Here is a 23,796-nt window from a genome sequence, read left to right on the forward strand (position 1 = left end):
GCTTAAGGTCAGCTAATTTTGTGGTCCAGAGGGGTTGCAGACAGGGCTGCCCCTTGTCACCTCTTCTGTTTGTACTGGCAATAGAACCACTAGCAGAATATATCAGGCAGGACCCTCTAATGATAGGACTGGATCTGGGGGGGAAATCACACAAGATCACACTATATGCGGACGATGTATTACTATTTCTGAGAAACCCCTCTCTATCGGTCCCTCGCCTTAGTCAGATCATGACAAGGTTTGCTGCCTTCTCGGGTTACAAGATAAATGTATCCAAATCAGAGGCAATGCCCCTTGGTAATGTGCAGCAACAGCCTGACAGCCCCAATCCTTTTCCATTTAAGTGGTCCCCTGAAGGCCTAATATATCTAGGTATACATATTACTCCTAAATTTAACCAGGTGTTTTGAATACATTTTGACCCATTGTTCAACAGAATAAAACAGGATCTGGAGAGGTGGAGCCTCCTTCCCCTATCGTGGCTAGGCCGGATCTCCCTCCTGAAGATGTGTACCCTCCCATGTTTACTTTACACAATACAAATGATTCCCATTCTGTTTAATTGCAAAACCTTAAAAAATTAAATGGCTGTTTCAGCAGTTTTATTTGGCGTAAACAGAGACCACGGATCAGGCTGTCTATATTGCAGTTAGCCTGTGCTCTGGGTGGGCTTGACTTCCCTGACATCAGGAGATATCAAATGAACGCCCATCTGAGATACATAGCTGATTGGATTACAGATGATGATGTTCAATCTGGCTGGATGTTGAGAAATCTCTCTCAGCCTGTCCCCTAAGTAATCTTCTTTTTATCAAAAAGCTAAAATGTGCAAAAACACTTTGCAACAACCCAGTCACCGTCAGTGCAGTCAGAGCATGGAGACTTACACATCAAATGGAAGGTAGGCAGGGGTGTACCTCGGCTCTCACCCCAATTACTGATAACCCTGACTTCCTCCCTGGCACCTTGGATATAGTCTTCAAAAAGTGGTCAGCTAAGGGAATCTGCTCTTTGGGGGATCTATTTAATGGTCCAACCCTTATGTCTTTCAATCAAATTATGGACAAATATGATATACCGAGGAGCGATCTGTTCCGATATTTCCAGATCAGAGACTTTATTTTCAAGGATTCTTCACTGTTGACTGAAGTGAGAGTCACACAGATGGAAAAACTGGTACTTCTCCATCAGGGGGGGGGGTCTCCATGAGAACCTTTTATGCTGCCTTGAAGAATTGCTCTAATGCTAGTTCTGGGATACTAGTCGAAAGGACCTGGGAGAAGGAGCTGGGTGTCACAATAACAGAAGACATTTGGGAAAATGCAACAGAAATAACAGTGTGTAACCGGGCAAAAGCAATACAACTAATGATTCTGCATCGAGCACATATTGCCCCAAACCGCCTTTCTAGATACAGAAAGGATATCTCTCCACTCTGCCTTAAGTGTAAGACGGAGATCGGCGATTTCACTCATTATTTCTGGTCTTGTATTAAGATACAGAATTACTGGAGAGATGTCTTATTTGAAATGCGAAACATTCTGAAAGAGGACCTTAGGTCTGACCCAATCTCTCTGGTTCTCGGCCTTCCCGGCTGCAGGATTACTAATAAATATCATAAAAGGCTTTATAACATATTAGCATTCTGTGCAAGGAAAAACATCCTTCACAACTGGATTAAAGACAAAAACCCTCAACTTCTGGATGGCAGAGGATTTTACTGGAAAACGTTCCTTTGGATCGCCTGACTTGTCTCTCACACTCCAAAACTGATGTCTTTGAGAAAACTTGGAGGCCCTTCCTTGACTATATTAATGTGAACATTTCTGCCATTATAATAAGAGCATTTGTGTAGAAGTGTACTTTCTTTTCATCTGCTGTACTTTATTTATTCACTTATTTGTATATCCAGCTTAAGACCCCCCCCTGCATTGTTAACGGATTGTTTTGATTTGATTTTGATTTGAAATGGTTTATTTCAAGCAATTAAGTAGAAATAATACACAACAGCAATATAAACATCAGTTATACATTCATACAGTAACTAATCAAACTTAGGATAATTAGACATATTAATAATATTGCTTGAAAGGGAGTGGAAGGAAGCGAACTTATATAATCCCACCCCTGTTCTACTGTAACCATTTTATTACATGATTTATAATATCTGGTTCCCAGTTTTTATCAGACAGAATTAAAAAATCATAAGATATCGATAAAGCACATGACAAAGATGAATTACTTAAGTATTACGTCAAAAATAACTATTTTAGAAATCAACATGGCAAATGCAGATCAGTCATCTTAAATATTATGTTACTTATAAAAGCCATGCATATGAATAAAACATAATACTATATCAGTAAAGTAGACACAACACTGTTTCAGGAATTTTCATAGCAAAAATTTCATCAAGTATCAAAAGTTAAAAACATGTGCAAAGTTATGCTACATTAGGAAAGATTTTTGAATCAATTTATCAAGTTTTGGAGAAAGTGAAGTAAAATCATTAAAAGTCAATCAATTTAACAATTTTCAATAAGTGATTAATCATTTGTTTTACTTTTTTTAATATTTTTTTTTGTATTTTTATTTTATTTATTTATTTATTTTTTATGATAAAGTAATGCTGTAGGGGAAAAGTAAAAAGGGTCCATAACTGTCGATTGTCCAAGGTTGACATTTCTTCTTTTACTGATAACAGCCGATTTTCTTGGTTTAAACAGTTAATAGTTCTCTTCCATGTTATGTCTGCAGACATTAGATTCAGGTCCATATCCTTCTTCAGCTGATATCAGCGACGGTGAAAGTTGAGGTCAAGTTGTCTGCAGGTCAGAACTCTGCTGTTATTCAGGTTACGTAAAGTGATGAATCCAGGCGTCATATTTCTTGAAATTATTTGGCTCTTTGATTTATTACTCCATGTTGTTTCAGACGACCGTGATCAAACACTTCTCAAAGTCTTTCAGGGTGTTCACAACCAAAACCTTTGACCGGTCCGGTGGACCGAGCGGTTTGACATAAATCCTGCAGCCTTTAACCCAAGTGTTCTCAATCTGCTTCCTGAGAAGCCTGGCATGTTTGGCGATTTCAGCATTCCTTCTGGTCAGATGGTCGTTCAGATAAGCAGCCGAACCTTTCAGGTGTTTCCTTTGGGTCATCAAAGCTAGCTTGTGTTTGTGATTCACAAACCTGATGAGGATCGCTGGTTTATCCGTCTCCTTTCTCCTGGGGAGCAGGTTGCAGGTCTCGATGGTATTGAGATCCAGGGAAATCCCTTTAGATTTGAGAAATGAATGTATTTGCTGCTCCAAAGACACTGCACCGATATCCGTATTGGCACTGCTAGCTACGCTAGCGCTAGCATTAGCAGTGCTAGCTCGAGGCTTGATTGGTACTCCAGTGAGAATGACATTATTCATCCTTACTTGCTGATCCACATCGTCCAGTCTTTTCTCCAGAATCTCGACCTGGTTTTCTCGCTGCTCGTTTTGAGCCCGAAATCTTCGGAACTCTTCCATCATCTCCCAAAGTGGCGTTAGCTTAGCCGACACTTGTTCCATAAAACTTTTCAGCGTTTCTTGAATAATGTCAAGAGTCTTTTTGAGGTCTTCGTATTCCTGGGGTTTCTTCGGGGCCATGGTCAGCTCTCTTTTTTGGGGAAAATCAACCTTTTAAGTAATTTGAAGATAGTTGTATTTGCAGAGAGGCACGCCACGCGTCCTGCCGTGTAACCCGGAACCGGGTTACACGGCATAACCCGTGATAGAAAACTTTTGATGTACCCAACACATCTTGTCTGGAACTAGTTTTTCTTTTCTCCGGCTGTTTTCATTTATTTTTTTATTTATTTTTTACTTTTTACTTATTTACTTATATATATATATATATATATTTATTTCTTCCCATATTGCTGAGATATAGGGGCTGCCTCCCCTCTTTGGTTGTTTGCTTTTGATTATGTCCATTTTATGTATTGTCTTGTTGTGTGTGTATGTGGTTATTGACAAAATTGAAAAATAAAAGTTTAAAAAATAATAAAATCACGGAGCTCATAGAAAATACTAGATGTAATAGTTTTTGTAGCATGGTGTATTCATTTTTGCTTTAACATATTTAAGTAAAATTGAACATTACGTGAAACTGAGTTAGATTAGATTTAATTTCATGTTATGGAGTTAAAGTAGCGTTCAATAAAATTCAACCTTGTGGAAATTTTGAACATTTTTCTTTTGTTCATTGAGCTTCTGATTAACCCTTGTTCTATCCTAGGCACTTTAACGTTGGGAGGTGGGTCATCTAGACCCACTAGACAGTGCTCTGAACCTTTTTTCTTCAATGATTTGTGATCTTCACTGGTGTCCATGGATAAATGAAATCTTTCCACCTTTATCCACCTTTGTCATGGTAGGGAGATCACCTCAATGGAAGGGGGGGTCATTTAAGATAGCTCAAGGGTTAAAGGTTAAGAGGTCAACCATCAACAGTGTTTGCAGTGCTTGAACTCACATCATCACATTTGCAGCGTTTTGCAGCTTCACACAATGTTTTGCTGTTTCGTTCATTTGCTTTTGGTTTTTAAAATGCAGCAAAGATTCAGAACAAGAACTGAGTAAAAACTCAATGACATGGATCGGGTCATCTGGACCCCTTAGGATAGCACAAAGGTTAACCTGAATTACTATGAAGTACTATGATCCTACTACTCACTCAATAACTCAATATGATGTCCATGCGTGTGGATGCCAAAAGCCCAGTTTCGACTATTGTCTTGTGCTCCATAAAGACCAAAGAACCAAAGCGTTCTCAGGAACCCTGATCAGGGATACTAGCTGGACAGAAATGAAGTTTTCTTTGAACAGAGACATTGGTGCCATCTCATATTTATTTATGGTTTTAATGGTAAAACGGTTTCACTCAAGCAGGTACAGGCACTAAAAGATCTAGCTGCTCCCATTGTGGCGGAGTTGGATGAAGCGTGCGTCCCACTCAATCTGACTGCCTTCCTCAGCCATGGCATCACTTCCTGCGACGACTGGCGGCTCCCTTCTTGCTGCTGCAAGGTGCAAAGAGCAAAATCAGGTCTTCAGAGGGATGACTGAGCATTTAGTAACAAAGAAGTCACTTTGTAGGGGCGGCCGTGGTGCAGCGGTAGAGCGGTCGACCCATGATCGTGAGATTGCAGGTTCGATTCCGCCTTGCGCGCCCATGAGTCGAATGAATGTGTGAGTGAATGTGTGTGTGACTGGGTGAATGGGTCTGTGACTGTAAAGCGCTTTGTCCTTGGAGGAAGAAAGGCGCTATATAAGTATACACCATTTACCAAGTGATGCAAGACACTGGGAAAAAGTACAGATGTGTTTTTCTACAGATGAAGGGGTGACAGTGCCTCATGGTCATGAGAGGCACGTCTCCATGCAAACAGAACTCGCCGTGGTCGGAGGTTACACTCACATTCCTGCCTTTGTGAGGTATGATCACACTGAGATCAAACCGTTAGGCCTTCATCACTGCCTTCACAAACAAGCATCTAACACAAGAAATGACAACTCTCTCTTTTTGGCAGTCTTTAAAATATTATTTTTTTTAAGTAGATACTTGTTTGTGCTGTTCTGATAACGAAAAAACAAAGAACACAAAAACACCTAAACATCTATCCCACAAAAACACATTTGTTTTGTCGAAAAGAAATGGAAAGTGGAACAGGAAATATCTCAGTTTTCTTATCAGGGCAATCTATAACTTTCACTAAATAAAACAAAACAAAAAAATAATCAGTGACTAAAGTTATTCAAAAGAAATGTTCTTTTGTTTTTCTATTGTCAGAGTAACAAAACAAACTTAAAAAAAGAAAAGAGAGTTTTTAACATCTGGGAAAAAATGGAAAATATCAAAGCAAAAGGAAATCAGAGTAAAGTTCTGTGTCACTCAGACGCTACATACATTTTCCATGTATGACGTTTTCATCTTTTGTGATCCATGCGTGACCCAATGTGTAAGTGTTTCTTGCATTCATTGACGTGTGTCGCGGGTTTCGGCTATCGGACCCTCATGTGAATTCAGTTTTGAGCTGTTTCAAGTTTTGGGTCGGTTGAGTATTACGCAGTTTATGCGTTTGTCACGTAGTTCATACATAATTATTACATGCATTATACGCAGTTGTGCGTGATTCTTGCGAGATGCACATGCAAATTTAAGGCTTCCTAGGACCGTTCTGCGTATGTCTAACGGACTTTTCATGGATGTACCACCAATGTGTGACTTTCAGATCTTGTATGCAGGACACATGTCACGTTAAATTACGTAATCAATAACAACTTACACATTAATAGCACAATAATCACGCATGATTGGCGTATTGTATGACGGATATATTTACCGCAGACCTTTCGCCCCTCCAGCAGTTTTTGCCGAGTTGGGGTATCCCGCTCCCACCCTCCAGCCCGTCCAGGTGGGAATTCAGGGCTGTGTCTGGCGCCGCGCTGAGGCATGTCGTGGAAGGCGTTCGTGTATGACGGCTGTGGATGGGATCCTGATGGTTCACCCGTCCCTTCTAGCTGACATCTCTAGCTGCTGCCCCCGCTGGGGGTCCCTCCCCCAGCGGGGGCAGCCTCGGCTGGTGCCTAGCAACTGACTTAGACCTGCTGCGGACTATTGACAGAAAGGGGGGAATGGACTGACTTGGTTGCCTTTTATTGACATGTTCTTGATAATCCTTTTTGATTTCTATGATATTTTTCATGTAGCGCAAGTTTTTCAAATTATAAACTGACCAATCAGATGCCTCAATGAAGGTCAAAAGTTCAAACCATTTGATTGACGATTCTCCAGAGCCAACTTTCAATGAAAGGGGTGTGGCCTTCTAATATGCTCACTCCTGATTGGAGAGAGAAGTTGCCTTTGAAATGTAGATTAACCTGTCACGTCTTACTGAGGACATCTGGTTCCAACATGGCGATGTAAATATCTGGAAGCACGTTATTTCCTGTGAGTGACGTCACACGTGATTCATTCAGTTATGTTCTACAGTCAATGGAGCGGACTGGGGGAACCCAACTGTTTAAACAAAGCATCGTTTGGGGCCCCAACGGGAGCTGACCGTGGTGCTAACGCGATGTGATTTCTGCTCAGTGCTCTGAATGTGAAAGTGAAGAAATTCCAAGAAACGCAGGTTTATGTGTTCTTCCCATGGTTTATTCCTACTTCTTCCGTGGTTTAATGTGGTTCATTCCTGATACGTCTGTGAAAACTTCACGTTCAGAACCACAACTTTTCTCACTTTTGTGACGTATGTTCACAAATGACCAGTTTTTATCTGTGCTACATGTGTAGGCAGTATGACATGGCCTTCACATAGAACTCCATCTGCACAACTCGTGTTGCGTTTGCCGACCCTCAGACATTAGCGTTTTGCCCTTTTGAAAGAACAGTGTGACGCTGCTGTTTCAACAGTTCATTGCCATGTTTGCCTTCATCACTTACTGTTTCTGCAGCTCATCAATGCGGTTCCTGAGGGAGACGACCTGAAAAAGTCAGAGAAACATTTGAGGCTGAAAGTGAAAACGTTTACATTTTTCCATTTCCTAATCCCTTTTTAACAAATGTAAACATGTAAATCAAATGTTTTCCCATTCACATTTACGTTATAAATGTATATTGCTGTCATTTTAAGAGAAGGACCTGAAAAAAGTTTCCTATTTACTGTTTACATTGTGCGGGAGTGAATGGATGTCTGATTGAGGACATTCTACCCTGCAACAAACTGGCGACTTGTTCAGGGTGTCCTCCCTGCCTTCGCCCACAAGTGGCCGGGATAGGCTCCAGCAGCCCCGTGACCCCGAAAGGGATAAAACGGTATAGAAAATGAATGAATGAATGTTTACAGTGTTTAACACAATAACCCAAGGAAGAGCATCACAAATAGTTTGTTAACAGTGAATCAATAAACCCTGGGGAGCACAGCAGCATTCAAAACTACAGTTTGATTGTTATTGATATTCAGCTAAAATAAGTCTCCCGTTGGACCTACAGGAAGTCTTACATTGAAGGTCATTAAAGGTTTTTCTAGATTAGAATTGTAGAACAGAACCAGGACTGGAGCGGTCCTCATCAGATCAGGATCTCATTCCTCACGTTTTCCTTGATGCTTCATATGTTCAAGAATAATCTTCAAATTTATCAGAAGTCAAAACTGTTGCTATGTTCAAAAAAAGAATTGTTTTTATGTACCTTCTAAATATCACCACCTCCTCCCACCACCCCACTTCTCCAGACTGACCCACAGCTTAAACCCAGGCTAAAGCTAGCTCTGCTAACGGACACATCCAGGCTTCTTTCTGCTCCACTTATGCTCCTCCCACTAAATCAACTGAAGCAGCAACTATAAAATGCTGGTGTAAATTACAAATACAGAGAACTTTACCAACATCTGAAACCAAGCATCCCATAATAATAATAACAATAATGGCTCAGATCGATCTGCTCTTTTCCAGACTCCCAAACTTCTTCCAGAGTTTCCATCATCCATTCATACGTGGTGATGGTAACCCCTGATGTACCACAGCTGCCCCGGGTCAGACCGATGGGGGCGTGGCTGCCGGGACATTCAGACACATTCACACACCAGTGGAGGGGGAAGTGCAACGACAGCTGGCTGGGGGGAGCGGGGATCGAACCATCAACCCTCTGACCATTAGCAAAAGGTAGTACATATTGAAGCGGCTGCAGTGATGTAGGTCAGGATGGAACAGGAATCAACTATTCTGACTAGCAAAGTGCTCACATCTACAGCCTAAACCTTTCTAGCAGGTGACCCATGTATCATACGTGACGTTCAGGAGCTACAGGTAAATGGTATAGTCCAACGACCTCAGCTAAACCATTTCATGGACATTGAACAGAACACACAAAGACTGAACAAACCAACTCACTCATGGTTTAACAACACCAACAGAATAACCCTAACTCCCACAATGCACTGCTGCCAAAGGCATGATCGTTACAGAGTCAGGATCACTACACTATGAAATTACTTTATGAAGTGTTTTTGAGTATAAGTATAGCAAGTGTACTATGGACTGTGTACTTGTAATGGGAAAGGTAAAAACTGAATACCTATTCACACTAAACTGGAACATTTTAAGTTTACAATAAATAGATGGTCTATAAAAGTAAACTGCAAGTATACTGCCTCACTTTTAGTATAAACTACTTGTAGTACACTTAAATAAAGTACTTTTTACTTAGGGGTTTCAGCTGTTAAAATACAGTTCCTATCATATTAATTACTAAAAAAAAAACTAAAACAACAAGAAGAAGAAGAAAGTAGAGAAGTGTAAAGGTGGTTCGACTCTGTTTTTTCCTTCATGCGTGATTAAATTTTCCAATTTTTGTGTTCATTACGATAATTCTGTTTACCAACTCAGAATGTATTATAATTTTGGCAAATGATAGAAAATAAATTAATTAAAATGTTTGATTTCTTTTGGTCTGAAAAGGTAATTAAAGTAATTCAATACGAAAATTAATCTTCATAAATTGAATATTGTTCAAATATAATTATATATGCAGATGTGCTATTTATTATATTTATTTATTTATTTCTTATTTAACTTTACTATTCATCAGTTATGTATTTATTTATTATGTATACATTTAATCCTATTTAAATAGTCCTGTTTATCTATGTTCATGCAGCGATGGTCAGAAAAACATGGAAACAGGAAGAAGCAAATACTTTACAGATCAATAAGTGAAAGTTCTTCTATGTAAGAAAATCAGCCACAGCTCCAGTTTCTCCATTTGACAGACAAAATGTTTTTTCCTAAACCTATACGTTTTTTTATTCTCCCTCATTTAGGAGTGAGAAAGCGCCGAAATCCTTCATGACTGACCTCATATCTCTGCCTCTTCAGCTTCTCACTGTAGTCGTATTTCAGAGCTTCCAAGTTGTGCAGCCATTCCCACAGATCCTTGGCTTTTTCCCTAAAACATACAAGAAAAATCAGCTGAAAACACATTTCTGGCTTCAAAGGAGTTTCTTCTAACTTGGAGAGAAAATCTCCATTCAAATGCTGAGACAGAGACAGACATCCAATCAGAGGTTTGGTTAGCGCGGTCAGCACGTTTGGTTGTAACCAGAAGATTTCACCCCGAGCACAGAAGGGAGAGAACTTTGGGGCAAAAGTGAAGCTACATTCACAGCGGCCTTGGAATCACACGTTCCAGCGACATCTTCTCATGGAAAGTCTTTGTAAAGCTGCGTTTCATTGCATTGAAGTCTCTCATGTTCCCGTGTTTCTACGACCGTTTTCGGCTTCATGGCTATTGAATGAGGACTTTGACCAATCAGGGACTAGGATTTGGTAGTGATTTGTGGGTGAGTAAATAAGTCACGTAAGTGAATAATTACTTCTGTAGCCCCTTTCTCTGATAAAAATCACAAAGTCCTTCCCAATAGAAACATCTCAAATGTGAGCATCCAAACACATCAGAGACAAAGAAAGTAAAAGAGAGTAAAAAGAAACCACCCAAAACACAATAAAAGACTGAAATAGATCAACTGAAAGCTCATTTGAATAAAACCGTCTTGACCTGACTTTTAAAACACTCAACGGGGTCGATCAGTCGTACTGACAAAGGGAGGGGGTTCCAGAGACGAGGAGCAGCTCCTGAAGGCCGGCGCTCCTCTGGTTTGGTCGCAGGTTTTGGACTTTGAGCAGTGAAAGAAAAAGCCTGGGGAAAGAGCTGCACCGCTTCTTCCAGCTGGTAGATGTGCCAGCATTGTGTAGCGACGGTCCAGGGTGAACTCCATGTGCTGAAGAGCATGTCTTTATTAATGCACAACTTTGAGCTCTGATGAAATATAAATATTTTAAATACCCCCTCCCGCATGCATCCTCCCCCCCTAGTTTGGGAATGGAAGGTGGAGGCTTGACTACATTGGACAGCTTTTGTTTTTAAACCAGGCCAAGGGGACCGTGACTGTGTGGCCCCCGGTCGGAGATGTGAGCAGGACTGTGGTGCCAGAGCACTTCAAGACGCCTCTTCGGGGTTCAGATCAGCCTATCAGCAGCTGCTCACAGGACCCAGCCGACTGGAGGTCTTTGTGTGTGAGAAGTTTCTAGAGCCCACCATCTCACGGGACCATAGTGGACCTCTCACAGTGACTTACTCCAGAAGAAGGCTCAGCAGAGGTTGGACTTCCTGCCACAACTCCAGAAGTTCAACCTTCCTCAGGAGCTGCTGACCATTTTCTACACGGCAATAATCCAGTCTGTCCTGACCACATCCATCATGGTCTGGTTTGGTTCAGCAACCAGACCCGACAGGAACAGACTACAGAGGACCGTCAGATCTGCTCAGAGGACTATTGGTTCCAGTCTTCCCTCCATTCAGGACCTGGACCAGTCCAGGGTCAGGAAGCGGGCTGGCAGAATCGGAAAAGACCCCTTTCATCCCGGACGCCACCTTTTCAGCCTTCTACCGTCAGGGCGGCATTTTAGAACAATGTGCGCCAAAACCACTCGCCACAAAGTCAGCTTCTTCCCCCGAGCCGTCACTCTGATGACCTCCTGACCAATCACAGAGCACGGAACAAAACCACAGAAACTGTCACACCGGCACTACTGCTGCATTTTTATTGTTATGTTTATTTACCCTTATATCTATCTTCACATTACTTTTCTAAAGTATTTATCCTTTTTTGTCCTGACCCTTTTACACCTTCAACACCTTGCTTGGTTGGCATGAGAGCACAAGACACCGATCCAAATTCCTTGGACAAGCGCTGGACTCGGCCAATAAAGCTGATTCTGATTCTGATGGAGAAAAGGAGGAACCCTCTGGATCTGTCTGCACGTGCCTTCAGGACAACGGAGAGCGCCTGCTGCTGTTCTTCCGTTACCTACCGTCCTCAGCCGGCTGCAGCCGGAGTGGAACCGATGTCCATCCACTCCTTTTCCCCTTTAAAGAAGCCCTCCCTCAGATTATTATGAAGCATAAAGACTTTATCAGTGACTGATTGATGGAAGCACTACTAGTTCACAGACATGAGCAGGTTTGGCTGAATTCCTGCCCACAGAGGAACCCGGAAACATGAAGGGAAACCCGCTCCATCTTTCACTGCTTTTAGGTTTTTTGGGAAGTGTTACGGAGAAACTGTCTGTCTGCATCCTGCTGTTGTTGGAAACAAATGCGTTCTGCTGATGTTTACCTCAATTTGTCATCACTGAGATCATCAAAGCTCAGAGGTTTGTATCTCTCTGCCAGAATCTTCTTCTTCTTTTCTCTTTCAGTCTGCTTTTTGCCGCGTTTTTGCTCGATCTGAAAAAGACATACTCACTCAGAATGTCTCCCTTGGATTACATCTTCAGTCTCACTTGACCCTAAACCAGTTCTCACTCCAAAAGACAAAAAGAGGAGTACCCTTTGAAGATTGCTGCTGAAGCCTGAGCCCATGTTGGTCAATGCTATCTTTTTCTTCACATCGTCCTCAGCCTTCCTCAGGGCATCAGCTTCCTCCTTCCTCATCCTCTCAGCCTGTCAAAGGGGTTCACAGGAAACAAACATTGAGGAAAACAAGCATTTGCAGTGAAAAGCTGTTTGTTTTAACCAAACAGAAGTAACTTCAGTCATCGTCTGCTTCCTCCTGTCCTACATAAATGATGTGATGAAGGCGGAGCTGCCTGTGGCTACCATCATTTAGAGCAGACATTCAGTTATCACTGATGACAACAAGCAGTGACTTTAGAAAGGAAAGAAACGTGTGGCTTTGGTTTCATTCCATTAGAAAGTGAAGTGACGGAAACAAAAGTGTGAGTCCAAAGCCCAGCACCCTGCAGAGACCGAGGCGTACCTCGCGCCTGGCCTGTCGCTCCTTTTCCCTCTCAGAGCGGATCCGCTGCTGCTCGGCTCGCTCTGCACGCCGTTTCTCCTGGAAACCAAAAGGTGCTTGTTGTCTACATGTCTGCATCAAACCCAAAACTTCCCAGAAACTCAGGAGCAGAATCTCACGATTCTTTCTTTGAGAGCGATGAGCTCCTCCTCCTCCTTCTTCCTGCACTCAAAGTGAGCATCGATCAGCGACTGGAGCTCCACCAGATCCTTGTTCTGACGCTTCTTTTGGATGTCCTGTGCAGACAGAGGACGGGTTCGACATCATGCTGCCGTGATGCTGCGGGGACCAGTCTTTCAGCTGAAATGTCATTCAAAATGAGTGGAGAAGAAGTCTGCTCACGTCAAAGTCCACCTTCTCTCCATCTGGGATCTTTGGAGGTCTGTTGGAGGAGAAAACAGCGTTAACAAGAGAAAGGCAGCAGCAACAGTTAAAGACCTTCACACGTAAAACAAAAAGGGAAAACTTACTTGAACTTTGGCTTCTCCTCTGGTTACAACCAAAGCAATGCAGAGAAAAGATGTCATCATTAAAAAGCAGCAGAACAAGAAATCTGAGCCAAAAGTTAATGGAGAAGGTGTGTGTGGTTTCGTTTTCTCTCCTCAGCCTTAAATGTTAGAGTGAGTTTGATTATCGGTGCACGAGCGCCTGGTCTCAATGAAAAACGCACACAGCAATACTGTGGAAAGGGACTGCAAGGAAGAAACACTCATCTGTTGATGTTTTGGGAAATGTGGTTTTTCTGGAGATCTGGGGTTAAAGCAGAACAGCAGCTGCAGGCGGTGACGCTGGAAGGTCAATCCATCCGCGGAAACGGGAACCAGCTGCTCTGAAAAGCCCTTCCTGATGTGAAATATGGATGAAAACTGCAGCCACTAAGTGAGTCCAAACATCAGTGTTTATCCTGCTGGGACTCTACAACTGAAGGTTTCCTTCTGATCTTTGGTGGAAGCTGAGGCAGAAAGTTAGTGACCCCTCAGGGTCTTCTGACTCCACAACGCTGATCTCTGTCTGTCAATCTCATGCTGACAGCATCCAGCAGAAACCCATGCTCTCCATTTTGACTTTGGTCTTTCCATTTTGAAAACACAAACACGTTTTCAGTGATTCTGCAGCTGGAGCTCAAAGATTTCCAGCCTGACGTGTGTGACCACATGAAAAGGCGTCCAAAGACAGAATGAAAAGACAAACTCTCATGTTGTGGATTTTTTATGTTATGAATGAAACGTGTGAGTGAGGATGCTCGGTCAGGTTCTCAGGAGGACACAGAGGCGTCTCAGCTGCGCGTCAGACGGCTGCTTCTGCAGACGTTCATTTCTGAACACGACCTCAACGGGCATCAGCCCTTCAGACCATGGTCACTCACAAAAGGGATCAACATGGAAGTATTCACATCTTCTTTTTCATGTTGAAACCGTTACTATTTCATGGATGGTCCAACATGTTGTCATGGTAACAGTGAGAGCTGCCTCTGCTGCTGAATGAGGACTAACCAGTGGAGGAAAGTGGTCTAGATGCTGCTCAGAGACCCAACGCATCCGTTCAGAGGGACGCTTCACCTCTGACCGCTTGTTTTAGTCCAAATGATGAAGATAAAGTTTGTTAAGCTAAAGCAGTTTCCTAAGAAAGAAATGTCCAGCATTAACTCAAATGACGAGCAAACTATTTTTTATTAGTTAATAGTAAAAGTATCAATAAAGATGAGTTTACTCAGTCAAACAATTTGGTACATGAGACACAAAGAAAGACACCAAAGTGTTTAAAATGAAGGTCAACACTGATGGTCACATGAGGTCCTGTCATGTCCATCATAGAGACATTTGAAGGACATCTACTGTCTTATAATAAACCGTCTGTCCACCAACGCTCCAACTTCCCCTTGTTTCGATTATCAGCTGTCACTCAGGCCAACACACTATTAAAGATCAATAAGTGACCTGAACTTCCTGTTTAGGGTCCTTTTTCACTCTTTAATGGACACCCTGCAGCCAATCAGAATCCAGTATTTACCCAGATTAAAAAGGGATTTTTGTGGGGCCTGAGAGATTCATTGTCAGATTTCAAACACGCCTTGTCCTGTGCATTCCTGCTCAGCTTTTCGGCATAAATCAGAGGTCTACATTATGGGATGTCCTCAACAGAAAACAGCTCAGCAGCAGTCTCCAGGATGGACGCATCTTTTTCTGGAAAGGAGCACATTCAGAGCAGATCTTTGGTGTTCCTGTAAGCTACGGTCTGGTATTTGACCGTACAGAGTCAGAACATGAAGACGTTCTTCCACAAGAGGAAACCCTCTCTGAGTTTAGTCCATTTCCCAAAAATCCAACTGATTGGTGTTTGTCCGTCTTCCTTTCCGACTGAAGCAGTATTCCTGTGTTTTCTGGAAATCCACTTGTAGAAGTGACACATCTATTTCATCTGAATGTTAATTGGAGGAGAATTAGTTTGTAAATCAAACTGAGGGATAACCATGACATAGAAGTATGTGAAGGTTCCGTTTTAGAGGCATCCAGCACATCCGTGCACACTTCTGGGGGAGAGAAGACACAGCTACATGTGGGAAGTGTTTGATTAGCTTAGATCTACGGGACCCTTCCACAAGAAAACAGGAGTCAACAGACAAGGAGAAAGTAGCAAGCAGAGCAACAGGGACTCAGCATGAAATACAAACTACCATCTTGATCTCCATCCTCCCCTGGCAGGAAACAATCATGCAAAAGAGAGAAGAAGCAGAGATGAGCAGTGAGGCCCGTGACTCCGCCTCTGCATTGATGAATTCTTGGCGCAAACAATCGGATTTATTCTAATCTTCTCCCAAGAGGATCAGTGACTCATCCAACAAGGAAACACAGCGTCCGATCAGAAGAATGGAGAAGAATTCAAATCCACATACCTTCCTCTTCATAGGCTTCTGCATGCAGCAAGCGTCCAAAGCAAGAGCAGAACAGAAATCATTAGTGACAGCACTGAGCAGCTGTTTGAATGACCGTAACAGGCACATTTACTGGGTTGGGGTGTTGAGCTGCCGGTCACTGCACAAGTCTCACAATAGCTGAGGCTGCAGGCAGCAGCTTCACGTTGGTGGAAGCGGACTTTGGTTTGGACCTTTCTGACAGAACATCAGCAAAAGGCCGGCCTCATTCACATGTTTTCACAAAGAATTCTCCAACACATCGATCCTCGCCTGACCGGAGCTCCTCCTCTCTAACGGTGTGCGAAGCTCTGCCTGTCTGAATGTAGAGAAATAGTCCAGTTGAACTTCAAGAAAGTGAATCAACTCTGAAGCATCACAGAAAATGCTGAACCTGTGCTGCAGGCTCCTGTTACAAGTACCCTCCTGGTCTTCTCTGTGCTTTTCTGCCCTCCTGGACAGTACTGCCCCCAGGTGAGCAGCTGCTGGGACTACATTGGGTGTAGATTTCATCAGCGTTCTCTATTCAGCCCAGGTGTGAAACCAGCAACATAGGAAACAACATCTTTCAGATTGATGAATCTGCAGCTTTTTAAAGCATCAGATTACCCACGATCATGATGATCTATTAAAAGTGTTCCCAGTGGTCTCTTAACTGTGATGATGCTGTTGTTAAAAAACTGGGTTGTTTTCCAGCACATAGTTTCTGCAGAGCAGCAGGAGCTCATCAGGAATTCACCTCTCAGTTGTGGGCGGGGCTGCAGTGGGAGGGTTTCCAATGAGAATATGACACTTATTTATGCAGAGGAACAAAAGCACTTCAGAGCTACAGAAGTTAGGAAAATTCTTCTGAAAGCATTGCTGAAAAAGGCTCAGTGGATGGAGTGGTTCTTGGAGGATTTTAATGCCAAAGCAGTGGAGTGAGTGGCGGTTCGGGGAGCGTCCACACAGAGACCCGTTCAGTGACCTGTGGCCCTCAGAGCTCAGCAGGGAAGGTTTGGCATCGCAACACCCCAACGTAAATGCTTTCACTCTCTATCTACACACTAAACATGGGCTGGCGGAGAATGTGTTTTTACATGACACAATTATTACCCATCATCCCCTCTGCTATGGCCTTTAGGAGGGACAACAGTTTTCTGGGTATGAACATGATAAAGGTCAGAAATGAGCCGTTAAATAGACAGAAGGCCATGGATGAAGGCGGGCATTGGCTCATGTAAAGACCAGACATTCTTCTTCTCCTTTGACAACATTTAGATGCAGAACTGACACTGAAAAGACAAATTCAACAACTGTGCTGCCAACGCCACAGCTGTGATGGGAAAAACATGGATTTGGTTATAAAACAAACACTTCCTGAAAAGTAATCTGTTTACACAGAGTGGTGCATGATGGGAATGTTCTATATTTTTGGGGGCAACAGGGATCAAAACATCCTGTCCTTTATTATAAAATCCTTGTGGTTTAGACTTTGCTTTTAATTGTAGCAGGACTGAAATACTGAGTAACAATCAAAAACGATGTTAAAGTGATGAAACCAAGAGAGGTGGTTGAAAATGTCTCAGACGGATGAAGAAGGTCTCGACACTTGGGTCTGTCAGACAGGTCTCCTCTTTGCAGGCAGACGCGGTCGCCCTGTGGGCTGCTGGGTGTCTGTGGGAAACGAGTGAAAGGGCCGCCCGCCCCTGGCACGTACCTTCCTCCCCATGAACCACCTCCTGCACCCTCTCCGGCGGCTGTGGCTCGGGTTCTGGTTCAGGCTCTACCTCGGGCTCTGCCTCAGGGGCTACTTCTACTTCTACTACCTCCTCCTGGGCTACATGCACCAAACCGTGGGGTAGAGGGTGTTGGACAAGGACATCATGAGAACCACAGACACGACAGAACCATTGTAAGCAGAATGAAGTACAGCTTTGGGACAACACTGATGGAGAACAGAGGGAAAAGATGATGATGATGATGATGATGATGATGGGGATCACAGAGAGATGGTTGACATTTCACACAGAGGCCATGTTAAACTGGTCAGGCGCCCATGATTTGGATCAGCATTTGCATGGCCTTTAGCATGCAAATGCTGCTGCACAAACTGCTACATGCTGCTGGTTCTGACCCGACCCGTTTGGGACTTAAGAGTTTCACCTTAAATGACATGAAAACCCTGGTTTGATCCAGATTTCTAAGCATGTGTTGTTCTGACACAGAGAAGAAGAGGGGAGGACCTGATCCAGAGAGTCTGTGTTTCTGATTTAAATAAAGGATCCTTACAGGTTTTAGTTTAGCATTTTAAAATTAGAACTGAATTAAATCTGTGAGCGGCGTGGGATGGCCCGCAGGCACTACACCCCGGCACTCGCCGTCCCCTCTTTACCCGCCCCCCCTGGCTGACACGCCCCTCACTCTTTCCTTCTGCCTCTGCCAGTTTGGTCAGAGAAATTCAGTAAAAAACACTTTTTCCAATAATGGAGGCATTTCTATGGGTTTATCTCCATAGCAACCATTTTATCTTTTGGTCGCCTCAGGTGACGAACACATCTGTCATTGTTAAAAGAAATGGCGAACGGCGAAACTTAGGATTTCCTTGCCAGCAGAGGTTTTTTCTAACCACACCCACTTTCCTAATATGTTTACATCATATTTTTTTTTTTTTGTTCAGGTTAAGGCCGGGATTCAGGTCTTTTATTTTCACACATTTCAGCAAAAGATGTATGAACCACAGAGAACCACCACTTTTCCGAGCTTGGACGCTAACATCGTTAAAAATCTAAACAAAACTTTTAAAGCGACATTTTTGAATTCATGATGGCTGCCTCCTCCCCCGATCAAAGGTCAACCAAACCACGGCTGTGGTTGTAGACTGAAGCCGGTGGTGTGTGTGTGAAAATTTGAGAAATTTGCTCGAACAAATGGTATTTTGTTTTTCATATTGTGTGAAATTCGCTAAATTTAACACTTTGCCACAAAATGGCCGCCTACCCGTAAGACTTTTGGCCATCCCATAATAGTTTCACAACTTCCTCTGGACATTCCCAACAGCTATGTTTTGGTTTTGTTGGTGGATTTCTACTATTTTTTGAGCCCATTCATTTACTGATGGTTTATCTTGCTGTGATGTCATCATTTTTTGAAGGGGGGGGGTCATTATTTCCTTCATTCTGGAGACATTTTGGGAACGTGTGAAGTTTTTGCAGTTAGACAGAAGAGGACCCGGTCCTCAGAGCAGGACTGCTGCTGTGGGACAGAATGAATGATTGTGTTTGATTGCTGATTCATGGAACAGTTTTGCAGCTGATTGCTTATCCTTAATGCTCAGACAGGAAGGACTTTGACTGACAGAAGCTGGAAAACCTCACAGTGAGAGTGTAAAGCTGAACTACATTGTTTAATAAGTTCTAATGACCTGAACATCAAAGCTAACGATCAAACACCAGATGACTCAATTTAAGTGAAGAAAAGTTTGGTGAAGGAACATTCTGGTGTGGATACTTCTATGTGGGACTCCTGGTTAGATGCTCTTGGTAAATATAGGACTTTGATCTCCTCTGTGTTGGTTTCCATGCCAGTGTTTGCGGCTATCCTGACGCTGTGTGGTTGCCGCTGCATACCATGCCTGAGATGATGATTAATAGATTAATCCCAACTGCTATCACAGCGGCTCCCCAGGATAAAGCTCACATGTATCCCCTGCTGACCCTGAGGAGGTGGAGGGTATCCAAATCTATCGATCTGACCTATTTGCTGATATCTAAAAGGAACCCTCCAGACTGTTATGGTGGAGAATGTGGGATCACATTCATATTAAATGTTTTTTAGCATGTGTGATGTGTGTGTATGGGACAAGTATACATGTTTGAAAGGGGGGTTTGTGAACTCTTAAAATGAGTTCAAAAGGGGGAATTGTGGGAATTATAATTAAAAGTATATTAATGTTTTATATGTGAGTCAAGCAAACATGAGACATGTGTGTGATAACCTGTGAGTTCAAGTGAAGGATTTGGTTAAGAGAGCTTTAGACAAAGGTCAAAAGAGGAATGTGAACCTGGAGGCTTTGTTTAACAATAACTGAGCAGAGTGAAAGTTATGCATACATTATGTGTGGATCAATAAAAAGAGCCGTCTGACAAGGGGAGGGCGGAGTTTTAGCACAGTCTGTGTGAGGAGTAGATGTGAGCAGCTGTGCTGGAATTCTCCATTTGCAAAGGCGAAGCAAAGTTTCAGGGTGTGAAGTCTCATTATTATGACCTTCAACTATCGGATCCTTCTGACTCCCAATCAGAACCGGGGAAGTCAATTTGGACTTCAACACCACAAAAGTCAGGATTTATATCATTTGCATTTTTGGTCAAATGGGTTTTTTCACGTCATTGTCTTTGCCGTCACGTCTGCATCTGCAAACCGTCTTTTTTATTCAGCAGAAGCTCCAGTTTCCCAAAATTCAAGTCTGGGTGTAAAATCAACAGATTCAAACATGGCTGCTGTGTGAAATCTATTAACAAACCAACCGCATGTCCATGGCAAGACAAGAAATCCTGGTTTCCAAGAGGCTAAACATCACAGGGACCCCCCACCCCCCCAAATGTCTCTACCAGTCAGAGTCAGGCGCCCATGCAAACAACCAAACTGACCCTTCCTGTGCTGGTGCATGCAGTCATGCTCACTGGACTGGAACAATGGTGGGAAAACCTTTAATTTGTCATCGTTTATGAAAGTGTTACATCTTAAAAAGGGAAATAAAAATAAATCTCTGAGCGTTCAGAGAAAATATTCAGAGCCTCACAGCTCCTGTTTTTACATTTAAAGAGACAGCCCTGGTTAAGACGCATATGAATGACGCCTCGACAAATTCATTTTGACCTTTAAATCCACTTCAATGTGACTGACATGAACGCAGATGTTAGTGTTGGTTTCTGGGATCCCAGTGTCAAACACATTGAGTTGAAGGTAAGGAGGGAAGCTGCTAAATTAGTTTTTGTGACAAAAGATTGTCCAAATAAAACAGATTAGGTTGTGTTTACCTTCTTCCTCTGAAACGAAAACAAGCAAAAGAACATTTTAGTGACAGTTCAGTTTCCAGCTCACAGTGTCCCAACTACCAAAGGAAGAACCGGATCATAGAAGTTATGAAAAATGTGTTTGTCATGTAGCCATTTTTAATATTTGACTTCTATGTACTAGTCCATTCAGTTCTGAAGGACCCAGGCTATTGAGCTGCTTTTAGTTTGTGTTCAGTCAAAACATTAAAACTGCATTTTCCCTTGATTTTTTTAAAAAAATCCCATAAAAAGTCACTTACCCTCATACCTGAAAGGTGAAAGAAAATCAGAAATCCTTAAAAAGCAAGTTCAGTGTGACATTCAAAGGGACGTCATATAAAGAGTCAGCGGTGGACTTACACTTCCTCAGCATCAGACATGGCGACAGCCGACACGACACCTGAGGAAGAACACAAAGACGTGAAAGCTGACAGACAACCTCCTGGAGGAACGCCAAGCGCCATCTGACACCGCAGGTGGAGAAACACGGAATGAAAATACCCCACAGTGGGATGAGAAAGTTTGGGCACCCTGATAATTTCCAAGATTTTTCCTCATAAATCATTGGTTGTTCGGATCATCAATTTCAGTTAAATCTATCATCTAGCAGATGAACACAGTGATATTTGACAAGTGAAATGAAGTGTATTGGATTTAAAGACACTGTGCTATAATTACTTCAACAAAAATAGGCAGGTGGATAAATTTAGACACCCCAACAAAAACATGCCATCAATATTTAAGCACTCCGGACCTTTGCTTGAACTGTGCCTGTGGTCTTCCATTTTCTCACTATATTCCTCACAGTGGAAACTGACAGCTGAAATCTCTTAGCAAGCTTTTTGTATCCTTCACCTAAACTGTGATGATGAACAATCTTTGTTTTCATCTCATCTGACAGCTGTTTGGAGGTTCCCATGTTGACATTCTTAGGAGAAGATGTAAAGAGGAGAAAAACTCGCTCTTGGCCACCTTAAAAACCTCTTCTCATGATTGGCTTCACATGTGTATGGAGGTCAAGGGTCAATGAGCTGATAAAACTAATTTAGTGTTCCAATAATTATTGCTAAAGGTAGTCAAATCAATAAAACAACAGGGGTGGCCCAAATTTACACAACTACCTATTTTTGTTGAAGTAATTATAGCACAGTTTTTTTAAATCCAATTAACTTCATTTCACTTGTCAAATATCACTGTGTTCATCTGCTATATGATAAATTTAACTGAAATTGATGATAAGACACCAATGATTTATGAAGAAAAATCTTGGAAATTATTCAGGGGTGCCCAAACCTTCTCATATCACTGTATGAAGGGGGGAGAGTGTGACTTCTGCTGTGTGTTTTGTGTTTGTGCAGGTATATTTGAGCGTCTGTCTGTGCTCCAAGTAGAGTCGCTTGCCTCAAAGCCAAAGGAAACAGCAGGATTGACTGAACTGTGGCTGCAGGATCAAAAACTGATGTAGAAGCTGTTGCTACAGCAGGAACCACTCCTACAAAAGCGGCTGCTGCAGAACCGCTGCAGCAGCTGCAAAAGCTCCTGCTGCTGATTGTAGAGCTGCCTGTGCAGGAACAGCTCACCACAGGTGTCCTGCAGTTCCTTCCTTATTCAAATATCTAATTTTTATCACAAAAATGTCATTTCAAATATGACCCCCAACCACCAGATAGATATTTTGTAAGGTGTGTTTTGTACAGTTGTTAAAGGGGCCTATATCATGCAAAATCAGTGTTTTGAGCTTTTAGGGGTATTATACTGAATCCAAGAAGCTTCATCAGTTCTGGTTGGATGGATGAAGCTTCTTGGAGGAGAAGTGAAACGTCTTCAAGACAAGAAAGAAGTCCAGATGCCTTTAAGAAGAGAAACACCAATCTCTTACATTACTCTGATTTTCTTTTTTTTAGGTGAACACGTTTATTTTTATTTCTAAGAACATGTTACATGTTGACATGTGGACATTTTTGCAGCCGACAGGTGAGTTGATAACATTTGAGTGTGTGTGGACAGGCCCCGCCCTTTTTGTACTACATTTGAACCTTACCGTAATGATAAACAACCAGTAAACTTGTTGCAACTTCATGGTTTTACACCCCCCCCTTACCTCATAATCACCCTCCTACTCCCCTCTCTCTAACGTCCCTCTCTCTTCTTCCCTCCTTTCCTTTTCCGTCTGATCCAACATAGAAAATCTTCAAATACAATTAAAATGAATAAAGTTTGGCCTCAATTACAAAAGGGGTTTATTCAGTCATACCTCTGGTTTGTCAAAAAATTAATAACCCCTGTTGTAAAAGTAAAATATGTCCAACACAAGAGGCCCTCAGCTCTCATCTGTCTGCCCAGCTGTTGGACAGGACAAGTTACAAAAAAGGATGCATTACTGCTGTAATCAGATGAAGCTCCTGGTCATCATGGAAAGAGTTAGAAAAGCCTCTGGGAGCTGCCTCCACCTGCCAGAAGGTCATATATTTGCAGCATCACCGCTGACTGCAGCCTTTATCCAGCTGCTCTCAGCCAACGCTCTGCTCTGGGTCTTATGTGTTCTTCTGGCCTGAATTCAGAGGACATCATGGATCGTTCTCCGGATGAACCGAGTTAACGGAGACATGGACTCTGTGGCTTCACCTTCTGGTGTTTGTCGGGCCTAATCTAGCTGCTATGTGACCCCATGGAAAGCTCTATTCAGTTAAGACTGCAACAACTTTTCAATTAAATTAGTGGACAGAAAGCAGCTTAACCATGTACCTTTAATTTGTGATCTAATCCAGATCCATCATGATTATTATTCATAATTCATCCCAATATCTACAACATTAGTACCTCAGATTTGTCATTATTTTTTGAAGTAAATTTGTCTGCAGAAAACCATAAAACACAAAGTGACAAATGTGCTGCAGTTTTTTACATTTAGATCTGAAATACAGTAGTGTGATTAAATATTGATGAATGGTGAC

At 42.4% G+C, this 23,796-nt stretch overlaps 2 protein-coding genes across 2 annotated transcripts in view; both read right to left on the reverse strand.

The window, feature by feature from the left end:
• Window positions 1–4,867: 4,867 nt before the first annotated feature.
• On the reverse strand, window positions 4,868–17,809 carry LOC101159792 (troponin T, fast skeletal muscle isoforms; the record flags this gene model as incomplete). Its single annotated transcript, XM_023951312.2, has 12 exons — window positions 4,868–5,056; window positions 7,483–7,523; window positions 9,894–9,984; window positions 12,215–12,324; window positions 12,427–12,540; window positions 12,857–12,934; window positions 13,015–13,131; window positions 13,238–13,277; window positions 13,366–13,384; window positions 15,570–15,590; window positions 15,789–15,806; window positions 17,506–17,809. Coding segments are annotated over 12 exons (990 nt in total), but the record flags the coding sequence as incomplete, so codon positions are not given.
• Window positions 17,810–18,446: 637 nt separating this feature from the next.
• Window positions 18,447–23,796, reverse strand: part of foxr1 (forkhead box R1) — a 64,848-nt gene continuing 59,498 nt past the window's right edge. The window contains exons 8-9 of the transcript XR_013654739.1: window positions 21,203–21,242; window positions 18,447–21,110 (exon numbers count right to left, since the gene is read on the reverse strand). The gene's annotated coding sequence lies outside the window, so the exon portion shown is untranslated. The remainder of the gene's footprint in view (window positions 21,111–21,202; window positions 21,243–23,796) is intronic.

The sequence above is a fragment of the Oryzias latipes genome, chromosome 3 (assembly GCF_053564925.1).
Source record: "Oryzias latipes strain Hd-rR chromosome 3, Olatipes_Hd-rR_3.1".
Classification (NCBI taxonomy): Eukaryota; Metazoa; Chordata; class Actinopteri; order Beloniformes; family Adrianichthyidae; genus Oryzias; species Oryzias latipes.